Below are 25,800 nucleotides of genomic sequence, written 5' to 3' on the forward strand. Positions count from 1 at the left end.
TTACTTTTCGAAACGAAAATAGTAGTGGTTATTCAATCACACTCCATTGAACATTCATACATAAGTATCTGAGAGTGCGGCGGAGAATCACTTGTTTTTCAATTTATCATCATCAATTAATTCATTTCAGAGCACTTCGCAACATGCACACTCTGTATCTCGTCTGGTATCGTCGTATCTCGTCGGTATTTAAAGTATATTTCGACAGAATGGGAGACCACACTTATTTATTCGAACAATGTTTCATTATTATTTAATTTCAAACATAAATCATCAACAGGCTTCCTTTTCGTATCACTAGAATTATATTTCAGTTCAAAACTACCGTTGGCCGAAGGAGGTGTCTAATTGTCACTTTATTTCTATACAGCACACATTCATAGTTTTCCCAATTCTAATTAGTCTCATTCGTTCTCTGAAGGAAAAACTCTAATAAACAAATACGAGAACTTTCCCAACTAATCTCACTGTATCACTTTAAACCACTTTTCCAAACTCACTGACGAAAAATGTAGAGCCATCGAACCTCGGAGTAAGTGCTTGACTATGGTCTGCAACCGACGAAAAGTGGAACCTTACTGTGATTTCACGAGTAGTTCACCTCCCAAACACACCGAACTGGCCACTTGGTTTCACCTGGCTGACCACCTGAACTGAGGGCGTTGGGTGTAACCTGATCCACTGTGCACAAATGAAAGGATGGTAGGCCTGGCCTATGGCATGGTGAAGTTGGATTTGATTTGTCCACTGTAATTGCCCCTTTTGTGGTGGGGATAAGTGAGGCTAATGTCGATGGACCCCTGTCAATGACCGAAGAGAACCAAGGGGGTTTTCCCGAGTCACCGGGCGTCTAATACTTCTGAGCTCCCCCACAGCTGGTATTGCAAGAAATCAAAACACCGTCGGAGGAATCACAATCTTTATGTTTCGCTAAGTACTTGATGAGCTGAGGATAGATTGTCACAAGCGTTGGAGAAACTTTTACCATCCTTTGTACACTTCGGATATTAGGAAACAACTGCATAATCAAACAGCTTAATGAACAACACACCACTATTAGGTTAATAGACACAGGTACTGTCCATTGCTCCTTGGAGTTGAGCAAGGAGTTCCTGTGAACTGGTGACGATACCGCGCGGTCGAACGTCAACAACGGACTGGCATCCTGGCAGCATCGGTGCCGGACATCAGGACAATGCAGTCAGGCTCTCGTCTCGGAATGATATCGCCCTCCCCGATGCAACCGATTAGCCACCATCATCCCGACCACCATTTCACTTCCATTAGGGTAGGAAAAACGACAACGACGAGGAGGATGATGATCCTGATGGTGATGATGTTGTTTTTGCAGGTGCACGCAACGAGAGGAAGGGAAACGGCTGTGGCTGCAGCGGAAGGTTCGTTAATTTGACCAGACAATCAAAACCACCTCCTCCCTTCGCACCCGATTCGGTTCCGGTAGGGAACTTCCCCGTTTTCCCGGAAGGACTAATAAAAATACCATAAAGTCATGAATGGGAAGCACACGTGCAACGGGTACGAAGCATGAGCTAGTGGGGTGGAGGGATGGGTGGAAGAAGGTCTAACCAACCCAACAAATCTGTGATCTCTCAATGTTCATTGTGTAATCCGTCCTCAGTCGCTCGACCTCCACCGTACAGTAGGAAAAGGAAAGCGAAATGAACACAAGGACCGCTCAAAATAGGAGAAGGAGTAGGAGGGAAAATATACATGTGGAAAACCCTAGGAGCCCAACCGAGAGCTAGGTTCTGGGGAGCCTAGCGATGGGAAAAGGATGGGCTAAAATAAAATCATAACACTTGACAACAATATTAGCGAGAGAATGTGGAATATTTTCACCACAATTTGTTACCCTGAGCATGATAAAGGAATGGTGGTAAGAGGAGGAACACCTCTAAAGGAGTGAAAAGGACTCTCTCGTAAGGTACTATTTTCTTCTGGGATGGAAAAAGGATAGCTATGTTGTCGGCTTTCCGTCCCATGGAGGGGATTTGGTCATGCGTACTGAAATGGGTTTCCGGAAAACTGCCTTTGCCATTTCCGTCCACGAGCAGGGGAAGTTTTCTGGATCGGCCATTTTTCTTCGCGTGAGGAAAAACTCCAACTCGGAAGATAAAACGTGTGTAAACCAATGCGAACTGTTGTCTCGTTTCCACGCCAGTGAAAAACGCATCACCTCCGACTTATTTTCCTATATTTTCCCGGTGCACATTTTCATTCCCCTTCTCGTTTCGTTTCGTTGGCGATCTCACTCACGCACGTAGAAAAACTCCCAGCCCCGGGGGGTAATTGTTACGAGCGGAAAATGAAGCACGAAGCCGAGCCGATGGAAATTTCCGGGCCCCGGGAAAGGATGTGGAAAAACCCGACCACCGACCGATCTGGTGAAGGGAGGGACCCCGCCCCGGGTCTGATTAAGTTGCTGTGAATTTTCGGGCTCATTTTCTTAACGGAAATTTAATTGACAGTAAGATTGCTTTGGCAAGGTTTGAAGGATGTGGCTCGGTGGAGCTCCCAGGATGGGGAAAAGAGAGGAAAAGTGAAGTATGGGGCTTTGAAGACTGTCTGTGGATGCAAGGAATGTTCCGTAGCTATCGTCGTGAGATCAAATGAGCAGCAATGGGGAGCAAATTAAATGAAGCGTAAACGAACGCTCGTTGGCAAAACCCAAAAGTGGTTGGTTTTGTAAAGCAACTAGCGGTTTGAAAGGTGTATATTGGAATAGTAAACCACCGGCAAATCAATAAGCTAACATAAAACAAACATGACCATTAGAAATAGTTATGTGACGTTCAGAAGTTATGTAACTCATCAGAAAATGTTTGAAACGTTAGTTTTTACTTAAAATGGATCTAGTATCTTTTTGTGAGTCTTTTTTATGTTTAATGTATAAGATTATTTAAGTATTTCGTTTTCACTTGTCATATTCATTTGGGTTTTTTTATTTACTATACTAGATTCTTATTTTGTAATATACTCATATTCTTATATCAAGGAGCCGCGTTTTGAAAGTGAAAAAATATCACACGAAAATTGCATGGATTTTTGGCACAAAATAAACAACAATTCGCCCGACATAGCGGGGAAAGGAATTCTAATTGAAATACTTTTCGTACTGCGCCGTCGTCTTACGTTGACGTCCCCGAGTTTCCATCATCGTCCCTATCGCGGGAGGCCATATCAAAAACGTCCTTCCGAGTAAGAATGTTCCTCCCGAAAACGCCATTTACGTATCCTTTCTCGAGCAAATTTCTTCCGTCGGACGAACGTAAAACTAAAAACTGACCCCGCAGGAAAAGGAGGTAAATGTTGTAGCCGACACGAAAGACACGATAAAGGAGTACCAGAATCGGTTACTCTCGTTGCCGACGGGTTTTCGGGGTAGAAGAATATAATACTGAAGGCACCCAACATGGATGCCCCGGAAGTCCAGACAGCGTCTGCAGGACGCCGATTTGCGATTGGGGTATTTATGGGTTGAAATGGAACGGATGTTTTCAGCGAAAGTGAAAACCGAGACCAGTGCAATCTTGTCCGGAAAGGAGTTTCCGGCGTACGCGCTTGCTTTCGAAAGCGGAAACCGGAGAGAAGCTGAACGGATTTTATCATGAGCCTTAAATGAGAGCCAATTTCTGTAGCACGCACGGACTGTAATTGAGTTGTGCCAATGGAGTGAAGGACGGGGTAAACGCCCAATTGAAGCGATGGCCGGAAAATTGGGTCTGGCGTAGCTCGGAAAAGCTCTTCCCCATTGCGGAGGAGGGCAAATGAACTGGAAATGAACGTTAATTGCATTATTGCGCGTCTTCGACACTTTCTGACTCCATCGCGATTGGGAAAAGGCAGGCTGGCGGTAGGCATGGGATTGAGAGAGGCCCAGCATCAAGTAGAATTCCACGAAAATGGTGACATTCCGAGACCGTGGTTCGGGACCAGACGTCCAGACGCGGAGGAAATGTACCAATGTCGGGAATGCCGTCGTGAGAGGAGTTCTCAAATACGATAGGCAATTAGCGAGGCTGAGCTACATTTGGCGCGCCATTGGATCAATCAGTGGAGGCTTTAAATATCACCAAACATTCGTCTTTAGCAGTTTACTAGAAGCAAAGATACTTCGGCTATACATTTCTCAACCCCAAATCGATCGATAGCCGTCGAGGTTTGCCCTCCAGACCTTAATTAGATTACGCCAGCATTGAGTTAATTAAGACTTCACACATTCAATTGCCTTCCTCGAGGAGGAGTAGAACTGAGTGAAGGAAGGAGAAAAGAGAGTGTTTGAAATTAAAGGCCATCATTTTGGAGTTTACCATCAAGATCTATTGTGCATCGAAGCTTCCGAAGGTATGTTAAAGACTTAATTTGCATCTCTTGGTTAATTCTCTTACCCTTGTGCGAAAACGTACAGAAAAAGATGAAAGAGTAATTTTTGTCTGGATCTTTGTGTTCTAACTTCACCTCAAAGCTTCCGGTAAAAAAACCATCCGGAAGGCTAAAACTGCCATCAAAGTCCAATGTCCATGGGGCCATGTTTATGACGACGCACGGCACGGTTTGTTTTATGGCAACCTCCGACGATGCTAATGATGACAACGGTGACGGTCTCCCGTAAAGTAAAACCATAGACACTACGTTGGCGATGGGTGGCCGCTTGGTTGGTGGGGTAGTTTGTGCAACCATTTTTCCTACCTCCCTCTACCACGTGGAAACGCTTTTCTCCCCCATTCGTTTGCCGGTGGCTGTTGGTTTTAGGCTCCGCCCACGTATTTACTTCCATCCGCCTCGAAGCGGAAAACCCGACCGGCTCGTAATAATTCAGTAGAATGTTTACGATGGAGGGAAGGATGCACGCTGGGGTGGAAAATGTGGTAGCATGGATTTTCTCCGTTTCTTGTTAATTTGCTTCGACATCATTATTAGTTCATACCGATTAACTTTCCGAGTGTTTGTTTCATAATTGTGTAACAATAAATGTGGATTATTCATCAAAATTTCATTTGGTTTTGAGTACACTCTGTGGTCTTGTGGGTTGTGGTTGATGTACTAAACAATTTTCTTTTGAAAATAATTCGTTGAAACTGCTGAAATGCAATTCAAAACACTGATAAAAAATCAAATTTCACCATCCAGACAAAACGTTACAAATGTGGATCCACTCAGTGGTCGGCTAATCTTATTATAAATTCAGTATCCCTGGTGCCCATTAAACGTTCAGCTCAGCTACAGTTTTGCAGTCGTTGCTATGGAAGTTTTTTTTCCCGGTATTACTCTGTCGTAACGAGCTAGCGTTTGTCCAGCCGGACTATGATTCCGATAAAATCTAATCCCTTTTAGCAGGACATTTGCTAGCCAGCACCCTTTCAAGCTGCCCATCAGTAAGGACAGACTTGGGCATATGGGTTGCCATATTTGCTGCAATCCAAATGAACTTTTTAATTAATCCATTGAAACTCGCTCGTTAGAAATTTTCGTTTATGCTAGATGCATAGCTGCTGCATCGTTGAACTAGCTCATATTTTAATTACAGCTTGTACAGAGATTATCCTTAAGGTATGTAAATGTTGCTTTACAAGCTGGTCCATACAGGGACTAGTATTTGAACAATTTATTTTCAGTATACATTGCTGTATTTTTGTTCTACAAATCAAATAAATTTGTGTTAGCAAACAACATCTTTTTTATATATGTGTCCAGTGTATCCTTACTTTGGTGTAATTAAATAGATTGAAATTTTCGAAGTTATTTCGATTGATTATCCCGTATTTTTTAAGCTTCAAGCGAATTCCCACTCGAGTCACGCCGCTTCGTTCGAAAACAATTTTGTTCGGTGAAATGCAACCGAACGGAATGCTCGATAATCAAAGGAATACGAGAATATTTATGTTCGAAATAAAGTAATTCAATCCAATATCTTCGAGAGTCAAAGGCAACGTGTTGTGAAAGAGTAAACAGTAGATGTAGAATAATTAAACGAGACAACTACCAAATAATGTTTGAGCTAAGTAAAACAAATTCAGTGGAAAGCCTTTGACCAGAAAAAAGGCCTCCATCAAAAACAAAAGGTCGGTTAGAGAAGCAAACCGCTAGAAAATTTACCTTTTGCGTTGAAAATCTAATAACATACAATTAGTGCAACCATTCCACCCGCACATTTCCCGCCCCTGTTGGAAAAGCTTCACCACGGGAATAAATTCAAAATTGTAAAACCAACTTCAACCCAGGATGGTTGCCGATCCGAATAGTACGAGTAAACGAATAATTGCTCGGAACGCAAAAACAAATTTTGATGAGAATATTTTCCCCTTGCACCCAACCTTGCGCTGAGCCTTCTAGAAGGGGGGACCCCGGTCAAGCCCGCCCGGTAGCCGGGAAATCCATATTAATTTGATCCTTTGGTTACCATCGACGATTGTTTGCCTCGTCGCCAGGAGAGCCGAACGGAAGAGGAGTAATTCGCAATGATATGGCTACAAAATTATTAATAAAATTGCCATTTTTGATCTCCACCCTCCGGGGGAGGGTAGTCGTATCCCCACTTCTCCATTGTTGCAATGCACATTTGTTTGTTTTTTCTTCGACTATGATTGAAGCCTCGGCCGCTGGCTTTCATCAACACTGTAAAACAATATTATTCGTGCATTCGTTTATCCGGCTTCTCTTTCTCTCTGGTGGCCACAAAATTGCCCGTTTGCCCTTTTCGTTTCCCGGGAGACTATTTATTCTGAGCGAACCCTGCTATCAGTCACTCCATCCATTTATTCGTCCAATATCTGCTTGAACTGCAAACGCATCCATCGAGTAAGCTCGAGTGGAATATCTGTGTGTTTTGCTATTTCATCCCATCCCTCTACCAAGCCGTCCATTTTGTTGAAGTGGAAAATTGTAGTGGGAGGTTGTACGTGTGAGAGAAAAAGGAGAAACAACGAAGGGGGGGCAGAAAAATGAAAACTTTTCCGGTTCCGGTAGGGAGCAAACATCGCTTGGGAAATGGGGATTTGAAAAAGGCCATTATATCGTACCAAAATTATGATGATCATCACGATGGGCCCCAGACAATTCTCGATGGCGTCCGTTTACCGGCGAAAAGCGGGAAAAGCGGTAGCTCTCCTGAGGAGGAAGAGATAAATAAAAGGTAAACCACAACCGAATGATGGCTGCCATGAGCAAAGGGCCATGATGGTTTTGCATTCAGATTTGATTGCAATTACCACAGGCCAGCCTGAGGTCGGTGGAAAATAGGAAAAGCGCCCTCGCCTGTTTTGATTCATTTGCTAATTTTTCTCTTTGATAACAGTGTACCGTGGGGCACACGATCGACATGGACCCGGAAGCTAGTTATGGTAGTTCCACTGGAGCAGGAGCGGAGGAAAAACACCGAGTGGAGAATACATTTTTACTCCAGCTCGAGCCCTGGAGCCCCATTTGGATATACCCTGGTTTATCAGGCATCTGAGACTTCTTTGAACTTTGGAAATTACCTCTTTAATCCATTTCCACACGAGAGGGCTAGATAGTTTTTGTGTTTTTTTGACACAATTAAACGTCCAAAGGGTAATTAAATAATATAAATAATATAAATTTCATAAAATAACTGGTAAGAAATATTTTTGAACACAGTTGAACTGACCACAAAGCTTGATGCGCAGATGAAATGATCACATGCTTGCACATTAACAAGCAACAAATAGAAATCGAGTGTTCATTTTTTTGACATCCCCAACTTAACCGAAAATATGACAAGGAGTTTTTGAGCGTGTAAAAACCTTTTATCATTAAAAATGTTTTCTTTTGAGTAATTTAAGCTAAAACTACACGTTTTGCAACCATCTTTGGTATGGAAAACTCTTTTCTGGAATCTTCATTACTTAGAGCTTCTTGTAAATCCAGGCCATTTTCCAAATAGCCAACGTATCGTCATCGCGTTTCCTCTCAACGAATCCGATGAGACGGTACTAGCATGCGCCATCATCACCCTGAAGATCGGCCCTGGGCGTCATTATTATCACTCGAATTATGATATAATAAAACCGCTCCCAAGCCGAACCCCGGACCCCGGAAACCACGAAACATCAGCTTATTATTATGTCCCGAACCGACCCGACGCGAGTCCATCCCATTAGCGATGGAAGGTGGAGAGCTACCGTAGCTTCCGGTGACGCTTTTCCGCCGAACATCACGGCATCGGGACGTTTTTGGCCCGCCAAAAGACACATAAATTACCCATTGATGGTGACATTATGTTCGCTTCGAAAGGGAAAACAAGGGCTCAGAAGCGGCAGGAAGGAATGGTAATTAATTAACGCATTAATTAAAATTCGCCTCCGTTCTCCTCGGTGATTATTATTGTTATGGCGATAATCTGGCGCAAAATTATCCAGCCGCCATTGCCATGCCGGAGGAGCAATGCCGGGAGTGGCTGATGAAGGAAGAATGTCCTTGCCTCGGCGCTGCGGCTAATAATCGTTCGCTTTTCGCCGTCGTGATATTACGCCGGCCAGTGATTATCCTTTTCAGATGAAAAACAACAACGATGGATCCGGTGGTTGTTCAACTGCAGCCGCTAATGGGATGATGTTGTTATTTTGAGGATAAATAATATCGAAAGTTTAATTAAAATTTTGTAGATAATTTCATTACCCCGAAGCGGGGTGGATTCGAAGATTCCCGCAACGAACCATTAATGAACGTCGTGGAAGAGTAAAGTGGGAAAACGAAGATGATCAATTCCGCAAACATTTACCAATCTGCAAAAGCATGTTGCAAAAAGAATAAAAAATAAACAAAGCATGCAAGTGATCGGGAAAAGGGCAAATGTTTTTCCGAAATGGCTACTTGAAGGGGCTGTCGACTTCTCGATCTAATAATGCCAACAATCGACCGGGTGGATAACGGGGTGTCACGCGAATGAAGATGAATGAGCTCGGGCAATATGTTTGTCTGTGATTATTGCCACCTTTTTCCGGAACCCTCACCTTCCGGGAAACCCCGACAAACAGAGGGAAAAAGAACAACACAAATGCTTTCGCTAGGTTTTCCCCCTAGCTCTGCACGGAAAATGCATCAAAGACGAGAGTTGGTTTGAGTTGGGTAACGGAACATTGGGAAGCTACCTTTGAAGTCGGGAGGGTTTTCGGGACCCGAACGAGCTCATTCAGTCAAGGAGTGGCAGCGTGGTTCCCTCGGGTTTGCAACCCCTCCGGAACGAAGGAAGGCCTTTTAGACGGGACGGGACGCGACGGTTGAGGTTGGAATGTGCGTTATTAAAATATTTGTCAAACGATTGTAGCAAATCCAATAATGATGATACGACTAATTTGCCGTAATAAGCCGTAAATCGTGACTGATATCACTAGGGGACATTATACATACCAGCTACGCTTTTCCTCCTCCAAAAGGATATTTTCATCGTTTTCCTATAATAATACGAAATTGCTTTCACCAGTAGCCGATTCAAGGGAGTCCTCAAGTCAAGGCATAGCCATCCGAGGATGGAAAAAGGACTGCTAAGGGGAATAAATACAAAACAGGTGCCTTAACCAAACGGTGGCCACCATTTCCTCGTTTTCTAGAAAATGTCCCCGTTTGTCCCTCCAGCACCAAATGATAGCTGACTTGACTGGATGGTAAAAGTTAATGTGCCGTGAATACTGTTTACCAAAGCTTGAACATTGCAATCCGTACCGTAAAGCATTAAGCGAGCCGAATGGAAAATTTTCATTTGACAGCTAGCTTTCCTTCATGCCTGATGGACGGACAAATTAGGAGGGATGGATGCTAATTTCCAGGCGGTAAGGGTGACAAATTGTACATTGATTCTTAAGCATTCAATAAATAGTTTTTAGCGGAGGTCATTTTGGCCTATTTGAACTAAGAAAGCCCCTCCCAATTTTTCACTATTTAGCTATTATAAATGTCAACTTGTTGATCACTAGTTGTTGGTAGAGATTTTCATTAAAATATTTTCTGCTTGAACATATACGATTGATCAAAAGTATTGTATTCCCGGGGGAAAATATATTTACACTTTGTGGCTCTTATTCTTTCCTACCAACTCCATATTTATGTTACATTTGTCTTATGCATGCTAAATAACTTTATCTGAGAAAAGTCCCAATGCACGTGCTACCTTAAGAGGGCAAACTTTTATGAGACATCATCATCTACGTATTGATGCCATATCAATATCATGAGCTGCCGATGGACACAAGATAGTCAACATCAAAAGAACACATCACCTAGTTTAACGTGTCGAGCCGCTCGTACGTTAAGCGGTGGCACGTGGTTTTCCCTTTTGCGCCAACGAAAAAAGCACGTGTTTATGTTCCTTCCGCGGAATCAAGTCACCTTTGCTTCCGAAAACAACGACAGAGATTTGTCGCATGGTTCATTGCGGGTCTTCGGTGGTGTTTAATATGAAATTTATTGCTTTTCTCTCCGAATTGTCACGCGTCCGAACACGTGTTCGTTCTTCCGATGGCACCTGCTTCTACATCCTCCCCCCCTGACGTAACTTTTCCACTTCTGTACAGTCGACCTCTCGAGGATCTGTCCTTTTCCGCGGGTGGAAGTTTCCGCACCCCACCGGTTGGTGTGAATGTTTGAAGGAAAAGCGTGATTCAAACATTAAACAAGCATTTTCCCCTCCATTTGAAGGCCATTCATGGAGGGAATGACTGGTGGACAATTCTTCGTAGGCCCTGTTTGACAAAAAAAAAAAGCCGATCACTCTTATCCATAAACATTTCGTTCATCCGCCACCGAAAATAATCGTTGTAGCTCTTTTTCCCTTAACTGCTAGTTCCCTTCTTTTTTACGTCATATTAAATTTATCTCCGCGCGATACGAATTTTCCATCTCTCCCTCATGGTTTCGTTTTTTCTTGTCTTTTATATGGAGCGAAAGGTCTGCTCCCTCTTCTGTGTGGCCACGGTAGCAAATATTGTCATCATCATGATCATTAAATAGATTTAGATTAAATTTACATGCCCAAATACCTCCCGATGGCGGGTTGGCGCATGCCGAACGCCCGGCCAATTGAAACACGAAGGAACAAGTGGCTTACTCGCTTAAGAGTCGATGGTCACGTTATTCTTTGTGAGAACGACGCCGTTTTCCGGGTAACTTCCGAAGAAAAGTATTGTTATCATGTGATTCTTTGTTTAAATATAATATTTTGTAGCGAAATTAAACTACGCACATTTATGTTGTCAGGAAGAATTAAAGAGGCTACATTTTTTTTAAATTTCGACAGAAAACCAGTTTTGTTTTCCACCACTCTTTGTTATATAAATCCACTTATTAGTTAAGCTGCGGATAGACGGATGCAATATTTCAATGCAATGAAATAAAATTTGACATTTCTACCCAAAATGACAGTCATTGCAATATTTCTATGCGTATTTCATTGCAACATTGCAAAGATCCAAACGGGGAGGTTAAGCATCGAAATATTGCTTTCACTGTCATTTTTGGTAGGAATGTCAAATTTTATTTCATTGCAGTGAAATATTGCATCCGTCTATCTGCAGCTTTATATTATCCTTAAGGGCACGGTAAACGAAGCGTAATCGCTGGTCTCTCGTGTATCGTCGATATTCAGGCCAAGCGTCATCTTTGCTTTGTTTATGTTTTGCGATTTGGTAAAAATGGCAACATTTGTTGAAGCTACTGCTATTATTTTGTTGTTTATTGTAATAAATACAAAAACTACGCTAAATAATCATAGAAATTTGATAACTAGTCACGGATGAATGAACTATTGATTGGTTTGTTTACGTTCTGACAAGATTACGCATGCGATTATAGGGTAGGTGAGCCAAAATTCTTTTTGACAGATTGACCAGCAGAATACCACGATTACGCTAGCGATTACGCTTCGTTTCCCGTCCTCTTTACATAATCATTATTACCAAGGTTGACACTTCCGAGGCGATTAAAACGAAGAAAACTTCCAGCTGTATATAAACCCCGGCGTTATCGAAAGGAAAATAAATAAATCTCTTCCCTTTCCGTACCTCTTCGTGACAACCCGTTATTGATCTCCTCTTCCCGCTGGTTGAGACTTCTTTCTTACAAGGGAAGCAACCATCCATCAAGTGCTAATTGTGCTAAGCGTCTTTTTCCCAGCACAAAGCGGGCGAAGGAAAACAAATCGCGACAGCCGTTTTTGCGGCTGGATACGGATTTCCTTGTACTTTCGATGCTTTAATATTCTCTTCTCCTCGAACTTCCTTGGTACAATGCTCTCCAGCAGTGGCCATCTTATGCTGCCACCTGGGAAAGCACTGTCTTTGTCTAGAGGCCGCTTTTCAGCTAGCACGTAGAATACGGCTGTTGGAAAGAAGTGCGGGAACAAATTGTTGGTAAATTTATTCATTATCGACTTCCATAAATCACCGAGCTTTACGCTGATTCGGTAAGGCGACGCCAATGCAAATACACATTGAGGGCCTTGGAAAATCTTTTGGACGCTCGATTGCGTTGCAATTTATAATAACCGTTCCGGGCACGATGATGTTTATGAAGACATTTATTAAATTTACAAAGAGGTTGCCCTGATGCGACCGCAATTGAGTTATAGGGAAAGTTTTTCGAATGAAGTCTAGAAACTTCTCAGAAAAAAACAAGTCAAACAATAACCGAAAACAAAAAGGATTGTAAAATCAATGGCAGCGAAATCCTATAAAGTAAATATTATATTCGGCAAATATTGTTTGCAAGGATAAACATGAAAACCATTATAGCTCTTGTAAGTAGAAAAATTTAACAATTTCAAACTAAGCGAAAAAATATATCGACATCATTAGAAAGAGAGAAAAATCAAGTGAAAGTATTTCGGATGCTCGTTTCGGAAACGGACTCGCTTTGATAGAGTTTTCCTTCCAAGGTACGCGTGCTTTTCCGTTGCGGCCATTTTTCAATTCTACCTTGTCCCTCCTCACCCTCTGACCGGTACGGTTTTACATGCTCTTCTTCATGCATTCCCGTCCCCGGGACGGAAGGGCGGAATTTCACTTTTCACCGAGCTGCAAATCTCATAACGATAAACATCCACGGAGCGCGTTTATCCGTGGGGAAACCCGGATCCCCGTGCAGACCGCAGTAAAAAAGGTACGAAAATAGAGGGAAAACGTTTGGAAGGCCCGTGGCCGTGCGAGGAAGTTAAATAGCCGTTTCCGGGACGGTTGATGGGCTGCGGTTCATCCTTCGTCCTGCCGTCCAGCCTGTACAGGATCCTGGAGGGAGGGCACTACTCTGGTCGAATCGTTAATAGATTTCGCCCCCGAGTCGCCTCCGGAATGCCTTTCATCTTTGAACTGGCACATGAACGTTTTGTACGGATCGGTTTCCCTTCGCTGTTTTTCCTTCTGAAATGATGGCTGGATTTTACTTTTTCCACGTCGAGGACGAGCATTGTTCCACCAGAGTTTCGATGCTAGCACAGATCTATGAAATATTCCACGATAATTCTCCGATTCGATTTGCTATCTTTAATATGTTGGCTTTTTAGTTTGTTTTTACAATGGCATTCTTTCGAAAAAAGTATTTTAATGTTATCTTAATTCTGTTATGTAGCTTAATGTTTTGAGCAATCTTTTACGTATTTAATTCAATTAATTCTGCCTGTAGTAACATATCATGATTCTAACTCTCCCTTTTCACTTGTTCGTATATTTTTGAGCTTTTTTCCGTAGTTCCACACGTATAGTGTGCATGGACCACGTACAGTGGTTATCTCAAGCAACAGAACCTGAACTTTTTTCCTTCCTTTCTACCTTGGTAGCGCAAAGCGGGAGGATTTGTTTTTATACATCTCTTTTTCAAACATTTTTTTTTCATCTTATCTGATTTTAATCCACTCGAAACGAAGAAAGTTCTTCGTCTAATTTGCCCATCGTTCGCGTGTTTTTTTTTATATTGGTCGCTTGATGTAGCAAGGCAAAAGATAAAGAGAAAATTGTTGGGTGGTGGTTGTGGAACGCTTATACCACAGAAGTAGCGGCAAACTTTTGTTCATTACAAGCAGATTTAATTATTTTGTTGGTGGCATGATTACCTTGCTCCCCGGTTTTGTTCTAGAGAAGGAATGTGGCAAACCATTTCGTCCTTTTTCGCTTACAATATGGTAGATGTTGCACAACAATATCTCTTTCTTGAACAAAAATACAATCCTCAACCAAGCCTGGTCCATAAAAGATAAAATTGTTTGATTTAAGCAAAAACTGCTTCGTATTGAAAGCTGACTCATAATAGGGCGATAGAAATATGTGGCCATTTTGAAAACTTTTTAATGAAATTTATGCAGTGGAATTCGACAACGAAACACACAAAGAAGAACTTTTTGCTATCACAATCATCGCTCTTTTTTTGTTGAGCTGAATATGAGCATGTGAAAATAAGTTATTTATTACAACATCTAATCATATTGCACCTTTATTTTTTAAAAACACGCTTCTGTATGTTTATTCAAATATTTATTCCGAAATAGAGTGCTAAATTTGTTAAAAACATTGCAAAACGAATTCGAACTTTAACGGTTGTTTCTTAAATAGTCTGTTACCACAGTTGCTTTTCATATTTTACGATTCCCTTTAGGAACGGCTTTGATTTTTAGTAACTTGTTTACATTTTGCAACCCTTGTAGTGATGGGAAAACTGAATCCATTCCGGATCTTCAAATCCGAGTCCTAATCCGTCATATGTGAAATTGGTTCGCTTGTTTACAAAAGTGATACCCCATACCTAGCGTCAGTTTTTTGTTTACAGCGCCTTGTTTTACCGAATTTTAGTTGCTGCTGTATTGCCCAATCCCAAACGATGGCAACAAACAAGACTGAAAAAGACGATGGTCTCAAACGACGCATTCTTCCTCGAGGGCTGCAAAAACTGATCGAACAGTGTTTGAAAATTTATCCCGATCAAACGAATCCCTTGCAAGTGACCACCGTCCTTAAGTACTGGTAAGATATCAGACATCCACTGGAAGGAGTTTGCTTTGCTTCTTAAAATATTTGAACATTACAGGCTTGGTGGACAAGATCCGCTGGATTACATCAGCATGTACCACAATCCAGGCGATCCCGAGCAAAACATTCCCCCGCACTGGCACTACGTAAGCTTCGGATTGTCGGATCTCCATGGGGATGGGCGAGTTCACTTAGCGGACACCTCAGGTGGACTTGAACCACGGTCCGGAATGGGTTTCGAGCTAACGTTTCGATTGGTGAAATCGCCCGACGCTCCGCCAGATGAACGTCCTCCAACGTGGCCCGCGAACCTACTCCAATCGCTAGCAAAGTACGTCTTCCAATCGGGCAACCGTCTTTGTTCGGGCGATAACATACCATGGCGTCGTCCGCTCGATGGAAGCAAGGCGAACAACGCCACCGCTGCCGACATTCAGCACATGCTGATAGCCGAGGATCCGCAGCTTCCGCGGACGGAAACTCCCTTCGGTTGGGTTGATTTTCTGCAGATTGTAGGTGTGACGGGTGAAGAGCTCGAACAGGCGTCACGGTGGAACGGAAAAGGCGTGCTCAATTTGCTGCGTAAAGATCCGGCTACGGGTGGACCATGGCTCATCACGGATATGGCACGCTCCGGAAGCGTATTTGAACAGTTTCCCGAAACTCTCCGTCAGCTAGAGCTCGATCTCGAGAAGGAAGGATCCGATCTGGCTGGCGTAAATGCGGACTTTACTTTCAAAGAGCTCGCCAAAGGGACCCTCGCTGTGGAGGTGAAAAGCGAATTGCTCGATCCGGAAGAAGATCTCACGCGCTCCATTTCGTCGTGCAACATTGCCGTCAAGCAGGAACCGAACGATGGCATCGAGCATTCGTCCATTGGGTCCACTTCCTCCGACATGGTTAACCCGTTCGATAATCCGAACATCCCGTCGCGGGTGTTCCCACTGACCGGGATCGAGCTCACGTTGGCACCGTATGCCGCCAAATTTCTCATCCTCGCCGTTAAGGACCGCATTCGTCACGGTCGCCACTTTACCTTCAAGGCGCAGAATATGGCGGTCACGTTTGTAGCCGAATCGGTGACCGGGTCGATCGTGAACCGTCAAACGCCCTACGCCGTGCTCGGCTGCTGGGTGCAAATACTCATCCCGAACCGGCTCGTGCCGCGAATGGTGGACAGCTTTGCCGAGCTGGGCACCAAGAGTTCGGACAATCTCAAGATACCTCTCACGTACGAATGGCCGGAATATAACATCCGATTTATCATCGACAACCCTCCACCGGAGCTGCTCAACCAACAAGGGCCGATACTGGCGTGACCAATGTCCAATCGCCGCACGTGCCAAGTGTTTCTCTTTCGTATTAGATTTTAAAAGTGCCTTGACACACACAGCGCATGGTGTGAGAACTAGCTCTGATTAGACAAAGGATGCCTTTTTTTTAAAATAAATCTCAATTTTACTTCGTATCGAAAGTAGTACCATGTTTAGTTAATATAACGATTTACACAAATATGTTGCCTTACAGTTCAATTGGTTTATTTCTATTATCTATTCAGTCCAAAACATAATTAAAAACATTCTCGGTAATTCAGGTAGATTTAAAAGCGTGAAATCCGCGACAATCTCTCATATTCGTTTTCTGCGTTGCCTTGTCCTTGTGGCGATGGTATCCACACCTGAGGCGGGCATTTTATTTGGCGAAACATTTGGTCCGGTCGTCTCTGGCGCATCGTCCATCGTTGGTTGGCATGTTCGTTTTCGTGTAGTGTTGCGCGCGACGCTAACAAAGCCTTTCGATTGCAATGACTCCGCCGCTACCACCGAAGGTTTGGTGGCATCCGGTGAGGGTACATTATCTTCTTTGTGCTCCGGACTGGGATCGTCAAAACGTAGTTTGGTTTTACTTGCCACAAAGGGTGCCCTACGATTTGTGGATGCTTGTGTCGAGGGTGTCAGGTTCGATCCACTGGCCGCCTGTGCTAGCCGCTTCCGATCGGAGTAGGATTTAAGTGAGAGGGCGGAATTTTTACCCGTCGACATGGTGGCTGCATGGTGGACGAAACTTGCCTCGACCGCTTCCTCCGACTGATGACTATCGGCAGAATCGTCCAGCACGATGACACACGAAGAATCATTGGTTTTCTTTGCCCCGCCCAGCACCAGCACATCCCGAAACGAACCGTTCAATCCGGGACTGGCAGCAACATCTTCTCTCGCTTGCGTACCAGCTGTTTTGCTCCTTTGGGGAGTTTTCGGGGGCGAGACCTCAGAACCACTCGTCGACTGGCCAAGGTTGGGGAAACCGTTCATTTCGAAACGATGCACATTGGTTTGTTTTCGGTTGTTTTCGCCCTTTCCGGGTGCCTCTAATGCTTCTTTGTACGACTTAATCTTGCTTTTGGTGGGCGTGAGGGAATCATCCTGCAGCAATGCTCTTTTTCCATAGACACGGCGTTTTCGTTCAGTAGTCGGAGCAGTGTGTGGTATGTGCTCGTTGATTACATCAACGTCATCCCCGGAGATGGCACTATTTGGCGCACTCGCCGATTGTGCCGTAGAAGAGAGCTTCATTTTCGCTACCGTAGCGGGAACCGCGGATCTGTGCTTGCCAGCAGGAGGTCCCGGTGGCGAATCCACGAAAATGTTCACCGTCTTTGGTTTGCGGGCCGAAGCAGAGTAGGATCGGGAAAAAAGCGGGGTGATCGTTGGAACCGCCGGCTCATGCTGAGCTTTCTTCTTCAGCTGATGACGCCGGGAGGCCGCTTGCCGAATCAACTCGTTCACACCATCGACAGTCCTCGATGGGCCCCGACCTCTACTTTCCGACATCTTTGAAGGAGGTTGCTGTTGTGGTGTCAGCAAGAGTTTATTCAGCTCCGTGCTCAGCGTCACTATTTCACCATCCGTTGGGTCACCACCATCAATCCTTCCTGGCACCACCGTCTGGAGAAAGTTTTTCTCTATCATCGAGCGACTTCTTTTATGTCGCAGCGATGGCTGACTGTCGTGTCGTTTTTGTGCGTAAGCCATCGTTATTCTGTTGAAATTGACATCCTCGAGCAATGCCGGATCAATCGGAGCAATTTGTTTCACCCTTTCGCTGAACCGAACCGCTCGATCTAATGCGTTCAACGCGGGACCAAACCTATGCAATGCACCTAGAAATTGTCCCCACTGCACAAGCGTCCGGATTACACTCGTAACGACATCCGTCCTATAGCCAGCGCCGAACCAACCGGAGGCCGTCTCGGAAGATCGATCCAGCTCGGGTTCCACCGCGGTGATCCAATGGTCGACAATAGCCTCGTAGGCGAGTTCGGCCCGGTTCGTGCTCACAGGGGATCGCTGGAGAGCGGAAAGTCGGGCAGATAGAGCGGCCGCCTGAAACGACATACACTTGTACTGGGGATAGCGACAGTAGGAACAGTCACAAGTGGTCGCATGTCGAAACATTAAATACTGCTCGATCGTCGGCTCTGCCGACTCGCTCGGGTCCAAATGCGTCCACTTTTTGGCGGGTGTCTGGAATGCATTTTAAACGTTAGAGAGCTGGAAATCAGTTGGCACAATAAGCAACCAGCAAACTTACGATCGAATTCTCCAAATGTTTTGGCACTACTTTTCGCAAACGGTCGCAATCGTTATCAGTACCATTTGGGGACACCAATGGCACACGATGGCGACTATCATGTCGGTCGGACAGTACGGGAGGTTCTTGGATCTTCTTCCCAAATTCCTTGCGACTTGGACTGCTGCCAATGGGTCGTAGCATTAGCACACGGTAGAGATAACGTAGGGAGATCTGTAAAAAATCAAACAATTGGAATAATATCTTCACAAAGATTGATGGTCTTTGCCCACTCACCTCGCCCCGGTCAAGCTTCTGCATATCGGCACTCATGTGTCCGTACAGTAGCAATACTTGCATCACGCGCAGTCCAGCTCCTCGACGAAGGACAAACTTTAATAGCTGATCAACGTACGGTTCCACCAGTGCACCCGTGTCATACCGGACGATCGAGTACTGCAGTACGGAAACCGTCATCTCGACCGTAGCTAGCGAAAAGACGAACGTGTGCTTGTTGGGGAGCTTTTGCAGTTCGTTAAAGTTGCTGAGCATCGATTTGAGGAAGGTGCACATAGCGGGAGGCGCCTCAGCCGTGTCGTCCGTGGTTCCTGGCCAGGGAAGTCCGTACTCGACCACTAGGCGAAAAATGATCTGCGCCGTCCGACCCCTAACAAGCAGACCAATGGTTTCGATTGGAGACAGTAACTTCACGCCGTCTGTTCCTTCCCCGAAAACGGACGAAGGCTCGGTTGGAGGAAGATGTGCCAGGGTTCGGCGTATAAGTTCAAGCGATTTCGCAAGGTTTCCCAGTGAAGCATAATACACGGCCAGGCTTAGGTAGAGATTGAGAAACTGATATTTTCTATTATCGGGCACATCATCGGTGAATTGTTGCGCTGGACTGGAGAAAGACTTCAGAAGTTCTGCAGCACGTTTCGCAAGATTCGCCAGTGGGCCCAACTTTGTACCGGCATACTTTTGCCAGCATGCAGTCTCGCTTGTAGCGCATTGGTCCAACAGTTCCTCCGTTTCACGGTGTTGTTCCAACAGAAATCCCAACGGTGCGCACTGCTCCAGTGGACGCTCTTCCCGGCCCTGGCTTACGAGTAGTAAATTCTGCAGCTGTAGCTCGACCGCCCGGTGTGGATAGTAATTCAGCTGACAGTATCTAGCCACGTTGTCCAGGATGCTCGCAATCTGCACCACCGATAGCAACACTCCGATCGACTGGAAGTTGTCCTCCACCAGCGCCGTAAGCATTTCACCGTAGTGCGCCCGAATCGCTTCCATTTGGTCGATCAGCCGAATTTCCCGATCGAGCTGACTCTCGGTAAGCAGTCCGTCGATCTGGTCGTTTCGGAAGTGCTCGATCTTGAACGGTACGTCTCGCACCCGGCTTAACGTCTCGCGACTAAGCAGGCTGAAGGAAAGGTAGCTTCCTATCGCCAACGATGCCGAGCGCTGTACGCGCTCCTGAATGTTCGTCGGTTCGTACGCGGCTAAACTAGCACGAAGCTTGTCCATCGTTTCCGCCGGTATACTTTCCGCATCGGTATCACTGAAACCGTACAGTGCCATACCGAAGGTGAGACAGTTTTCGCGCAGATCACCCAACTTTTGCAGCTGGATAAAGTAGTCCAATGGTGTGAACGAAAGCGTCGTTTTGTACTTCACCGCTAGGGCCATTTCCTTGGCCAGTATCGTAAACTTCTCCTCCCTAGATAGCACACAACTGAACGTGAATCCGTGACGATCGAACGAAGGATGCTCGTACAGCTGAACCGTGCTGAGCGATCGAATCGGATCACCATCCGGTGCGTTTACCTGGTTGAACATGATTGATCGAATAATGGGGATGACTGTCGACGTCGATTGATCCTCTTCTTTCTCAGCACCAGTTCTACCTTCGCGTAGAGTGAGGAGTAACTTCAGCATACGGACACTGACGCTTCCCCAGCAGAAGACACTCGCTTGTGCAGGCGTGGAATCGGGACGTTCGATGTAGCAGTTTTCCAGCAGTCGCACCAGATGCAAATCGGTCAGGAAATCGAATTTATGAGTGTTTTGTGTGGTGATCAATAGCTTCAGTAGTTTAAGCACTTCCGCAGTATCATCGGCGTTCTTCGGGTCATCGCGTAAAGTCGTCAGGGCGTACTTTATCCACGTAACGCTCTGTCGAATCGTACTATCGATCAGTAGACGTTTACGCTCACAGCCGAGCGAGTCAAGTAGGGCCAACTTTTTCGTAATCAGCTCACAGACCCGGTCAACGGTGCAGGAAGGGTTTAGCGGAACTCCACCGGTTGCTTTCCGTTCGACAGCATCTTTCACCTGCGAGATGCACTGTTGCACCAGCATGGTAAGCAATCGTTCAGCGAAGTGACGGCGAGAGCTGGTGCACTTTCGGCATAGCTCAGGCACCGTCTCCGCCGGACAGTGGCGTACGAAAGGCATTAGTGATTGGAATAACTCAATTACACTCCCCGAAATCGCCAGTGTTATATCCTGTGGTAATCGATAGTAGTAGACGGTTCCTTGGCAGGCGAGAAAGATGGCCACCTTCACCACCAACGGGTTCGATACATATTCTCTGTGCAGCTTTTTCAACTGATTGGTGAGTTGATCTATATCTCTGATCGTCGGTTTGGGCTGCTGTTGAAGTTGTAGCTGTTGGTCAAGCAGGTAGAGGCAGCTGGCGTACGGTTCCCGACTGAGTCCGGCGAACATGGATATGAACTTTGTAAACTTCAGGTATTCTCCTCCCTCTCCGCTGAAGGTGATAATATTTTCCACAAAGCCGACACTCTCGTTTAGCAAACTTTCCAGTTCTATCTCATTCGGTCGCATCACCGTTTTCATAGTTTCCATGACGACATTGAAAAGATGGTGTGCTTTAGGTCGGCTGAGTGTAAAAATTCGATACAGCAGTGCCAAATTTGTGTCGAAAAGTTCGCGGAATAAAGTCAATGCTCCGGAACGTGTTCCATTGGTGGCGGCTGATTTGCCCGCTGCATGAACGAGCAACTTGCGGTGCAGTTCAATCACCAGATCGATGCCTTCCTCCAGCGATTTTCCTGTCCCATCTTTTGAGCCCCAATCCTGTACCGTCTTCAGCACGATTCGCTTTATCCGATCGAACAGTTCCGCTTGTTCATCTTCGATCGGAAATTGATATATCAGTGCGCAAACACGCAACCGCAGACGTTGGCTGGTGTTTTTCGTGTTGAGCGCAATGCCCGCATTATACAATCGGGCTACACAAAAACACCTTATTGCACTCTGTGCCTTGTGGCAAATGGCTAGGAAACGCTCGAGCACGACGAACAACGATTGACCGAGTTCCATTTGTAACACATCATCCTGTTTCTGAGAGATCCAATCCACCAGTTCCTTTCCCAGATGTGCGGCGCATATTTGCCTGTTTGAATCGTCTGGAAAGCCGTCGACGTAACATTCCATTTCCTTGAGCGTGCGAAGCAACATCTCTGGTACACTGGATGATCCCAGCTGTCGACGATATTTTGCAACCTTTTCCTTGAAGGATATCTCAGAAGCCATGTTGGTTTAATGGCAGCTTTAACGATTTGCTGTGGAACGAAAGTGAAAAGAAGAGTGTATTGATGCGGGCCACATTTCATACATGATCAACTTACGATTTATACATACAATACTAATAATCTCGTTTGTTATTCGATCACTTTGCCTTCTGGTAAAAAGAAAGCCTCAAAATAATATTAAAAAGACCGCCATAGATTGAAGTTTATTACAAATGTTAGGCCGGAGCGTCATGCTCTACGAACAGCTGAACTAAAACCAGCTTGCGTTTGCCGCTTCGTATGTTTGTCAGTTACCAGGTTTCTTCTTCTCTCGCTTTTTCATAGGCGTAGGTTTTGATTCAAAAAACCAAATCCGGTGAGTGCCCTGTTGACAATAAGAAATAAAATATTCTTGCTTAATTTAAGAGAATTATAGTCAACGTTTTTCGTTTACTGATATATTTTTAACTTTTTCGAAGGAATTTGGTAAAGGTACCTCAAACGTTTGAGGAAACATTTATTTTTCCACTGATTGATAACCAATGCGTAGCCAACAGGGCTCTGTACCTAAAGTGACAGCTGAGAGCCCTCCGAGTTTCATTTGAAATTGCAACGACCAAGTGTTACTTCAAATCACAACATCACAACAAATCACACTCGTAGCGAGGCAGAATGTCCGAAGCGTAAACCTGTTGCAGTTTATTTCGTTCGTCGTGAAATGCGTTTGCATCAGAATGATGTATAAAAGTGGCAGCTATTGAGGATATTCATTCTAGAGAATCAACGAACCGAAGTGTAGGGTAAATCCCCAAAAAGTGGTGTAAACGTTAGAACGTCCTAACCTCACAACGGCAGTATTGCGAAAAGTTGAGCGATCAGTCTCCGAAGAGATTTCCATCCAGGGATCTTGTTGTGCTTCAAGCTGAAGCGAATCCAATAGGATTTTTGTATCGTGCGTGGATGCTGTTTATAAGCTAAACATTGAAAACAAAGCAAAGTTTGTTGTTCATGCTAGGTTTTGAGCCGTTTAATACACGATCCTGCAAATAGTGTGTGCTTTCGCAGTTATTCGAAACCATATGCTGAAACATGCGTTGATGTGAATCATCCAGAACGAAATCAACTGAAATAGGATACATCCTAAAACCGGTCTATAGTTATCCAGAGTGCGGGCTCGTAAAAAAAACAGCAGCCATGAAATCTCCCTTGCCTGTCCCAGAAATTTTTGAAGAAGACTTTTCGTTCAAACAGGTATTTAGTTGATCATAGGATGCCACGTAGTCTTGCTAACTTTGATTTGCTTTTTTTTCTTTAGCCTCGAGGAAATCATGATTCCTTTCATATGCGTCGGCCACCGAAGATACAGCATCCGTACAATCGCAGCCTTAACGCATCCGTAGCGAACGCAATCTCGTTCCGATTGAACGATAGCCGGGCCGAATTAAGCTCATTGTACAATCGTTCTCGTCCGGAGACCTACTACGAACAATGCTTCGAGCAGCTGAAAAAGGTGGGCGAGGGATCGTTCGGGGAAGTGTTCAAAGTACGTAGCCGTACCGACGGTCGCCTGTATGCCGTGAAAAAATCGAAAACCTACTTCCGCAGCTCGTATTGCCGCAGCAACTGCTTGGAAGAGGTACGACAGTACGAGCAATTTTCCGATCACGAAAACTGTGTGAAACTCTACCAAGCCTGGGAACAGGACGATCGGTTGTACATGCAAATGGAGCTGTGCCGGGAAAACCTGGAGGTGTATGCACGCGAACAGCAGCAGCTTTCCGACGAACGAATATGGTCGATACTGTTGGATCTACTACTGGCCCTAAAAAGCCTACACGATCGCAACCTAATTCATCTAGACATAAAGCTGGACAACATTCTCGTCACGGACGATGGAACGTGTAAGTTGGCCGATTTTGGGCTCGTTTTCGACCTCACCAAAGGCAAAACGGAGGACGCTATGGAAGGTGATTCACGCTATCTGGCACCGGAGTTGATGGCCGGTCGGTACACGAAGGCGGCCGATATATTCAGCTTAGGAATCGCGACGCTCGAGCTAACGTGCAACCTAGAATTGCCCCGGAATGGACGCATGTGGCAGCGACTGCGCAGTGGACAACCGTTGCCGGAGAATCTGGCGCGGAAAATCTCGCCATCGTTGAGGGAGATTATTGTTCGCATGATGAAGCCACTGCCGGAGGACCGACCAACGGTGGATGCGCTGCTGAATCATCCGATAATCCGGAAGTTGCACCAGTCAAGAAAACGAAGATCGTACTTTCGCCGCAAGCTGTCTTCTCTTTGGCGATTTGTGGTTACCGCCGTCATGTGGTTTGCGGCTTGCCTACGCCTGCAGCATCGAAAGTTTCCCGCGGACAAGACGGAAACCGTTGCCGAACACAGCGTGAAAGAGCAGAGCATGCGGACCAATCATGAAGCGAGTAGCTGTTGTGGGAGCGCAATGAATATTTCCAACGCGTCAAGTGGACACCGAAATGGAGTATCTTTTGGAGTGTCGCGGTCTTTCCAGGATCACGTCTCTAGTTTGCTGGCAGAGGATGACATGTTCGATGATTTGTCCTCGTTCGAAAGCAGTCCTTGCAGTGGGAATACTCGGAATATCCGTGCTCACTTCTTACGCGAAAGTTTCCAGGACGACTCCTCTGACAATGATAAGAACAGCGTGGAAGTAACGCCGACATTGAACAACTCCATCCCCGTTCACACTCCGACGATCCGTATTGTCAACTCAACCCCGCTGAATCATCATCATCTACAGCATCATCTGCAAAACGGTCAGCTGCCGTTGCAGCATAGTCGAAATGATTCTCGGCACTCGAGTAGAGTTTTATGGTCGCCTTCGCGGCTCCTGTGGTACGTATTGGTGGAACATGATATTATAGCAGCAACTGAAGTAGGGATTTAAAAAAAAATAGGAATACTTAAAACCTGTTTTCTCCCACACAGTTTCGACGAAGACTTCGATGTTCCATCGGCATCGGATAATGGTCCATCGCGTCGAGTCCATTCAACACCGTGTCAAGTTCCTCGGCTAAATGATAGCGACAGTGATATTCGTCCCCTTGGGCCTTCCCCGCCAAACCTTAACGCATCCATATGCGGCGATGCATCCAATGACCTCCTATCACCGTCCGCCACGGTGCGCGAACTGTCCATCTCCAGTACACCAAACTGTTCCTTACTCCGTAGTGCCGGTGCCTCGGCCTGTGATACTCCATCCACCGGCTTTTCGTCTTTTTTAATAAAGAAAAAGTTGTGTTTCAATGAGGACGACGATTCAGAATGATACAATAGGTCCTCGCAATTGGCACTGAAAATGATTGCCTATAACGCAAAGAAGGTAAGTAACCTTAAGACAGAAATGCTGCGTGCTGTCTGATTTATACGTGGTGATTAATAAATCTTTAACCTTTGTTTTCAGAAGTTGTACCCGTATACAACGATATTTTTTCGGCGGAAGTTCAAAGAGCATTAGATCTCAAATGCTAAACATACTAGTAGTCCCGCAATGCAGTTTAAACAGGATTTAATCAAATCAAAGAGTCAAGAAAAAGCTGTGTTTAAACGAAAAAGCAAGGAAGAGTAGTATTTAGTGTATCGCACATCGCGAACATGTTTTGCGACCAATAGGGTATGGGATTGGGACAACGCAGAAAACATAATTTAAAATTCGTTGCCGTTACACG

General features: G+C 45.1%; 3 protein-coding genes across 3 annotated transcripts; 2 read left to right on the plus strand and 1 right to left on the minus strand.

Annotated features, from left to right (window-relative positions):
• The first annotated feature begins 14,838 nt into the window (after nt 1–14,838).
• Nucleotides 14,839–16,416, plus strand: LOC131287489 (suppressor of fused homolog). Its single transcript, XM_058316541.1, has 2 exons — nt 14,839–14,981; nt 15,046–16,416. Exons 1-2 carry the CDS (start codon nt 14,839–14,841, stop codon nt 16,304–16,306), a joined length of 1,404 nt encoding a protein of 467 aa, XP_058172524.1. The 3' UTR covers nt 16,307–16,416.
• A 199-nt stretch (nt 16,417–16,615) lies between these two features.
• Nucleotides 16,616–22,120, minus strand: LOC131289398 (uncharacterized). Its single transcript, XM_058318646.1, has 3 exons — nt 18,855–22,120; nt 18,579–18,791; nt 16,616–18,511 (listed from the first exon to the last, which is right to left on the minus strand). The coding sequence occupies exons 1-3, from the start codon at nt 22,113–22,115 to the stop codon at nt 16,616–16,618; spliced, it is 5,370 nt and encodes a 1,789-aa protein (XP_058174629.1). The 5' UTR covers nt 22,116–22,120.
• An 893-nt stretch (nt 22,121–23,013) lies between these two features.
• Nucleotides 23,014–25,448, plus strand: LOC131288784 (membrane-associated tyrosine- and threonine-specific cdc2-inhibitory kinase). Its single transcript, XM_058317960.1, has 3 exons — nt 23,014–23,344; nt 23,409–24,967; nt 25,061–25,448. Exons 1-3 carry the CDS (start codon nt 23,288–23,290, stop codon nt 25,398–25,400), a joined length of 1,956 nt encoding a protein of 651 aa, XP_058173943.1. The 5' UTR covers nt 23,014–23,287; the 3' UTR covers nt 25,401–25,448.
• Nucleotides 25,449–25,800: the final 352 nt, after the last annotated feature.

The sequence above is a fragment of the Anopheles ziemanni genome, chromosome 3 (assembly GCF_943734765.1).
Source record: "Anopheles ziemanni chromosome 3, idAnoZiCoDA_A2_x.2, whole genome shotgun sequence".
Lineage (NCBI taxonomy): Eukaryota > Metazoa > Arthropoda > Insecta > Diptera > Culicidae > Anopheles > Anopheles ziemanni.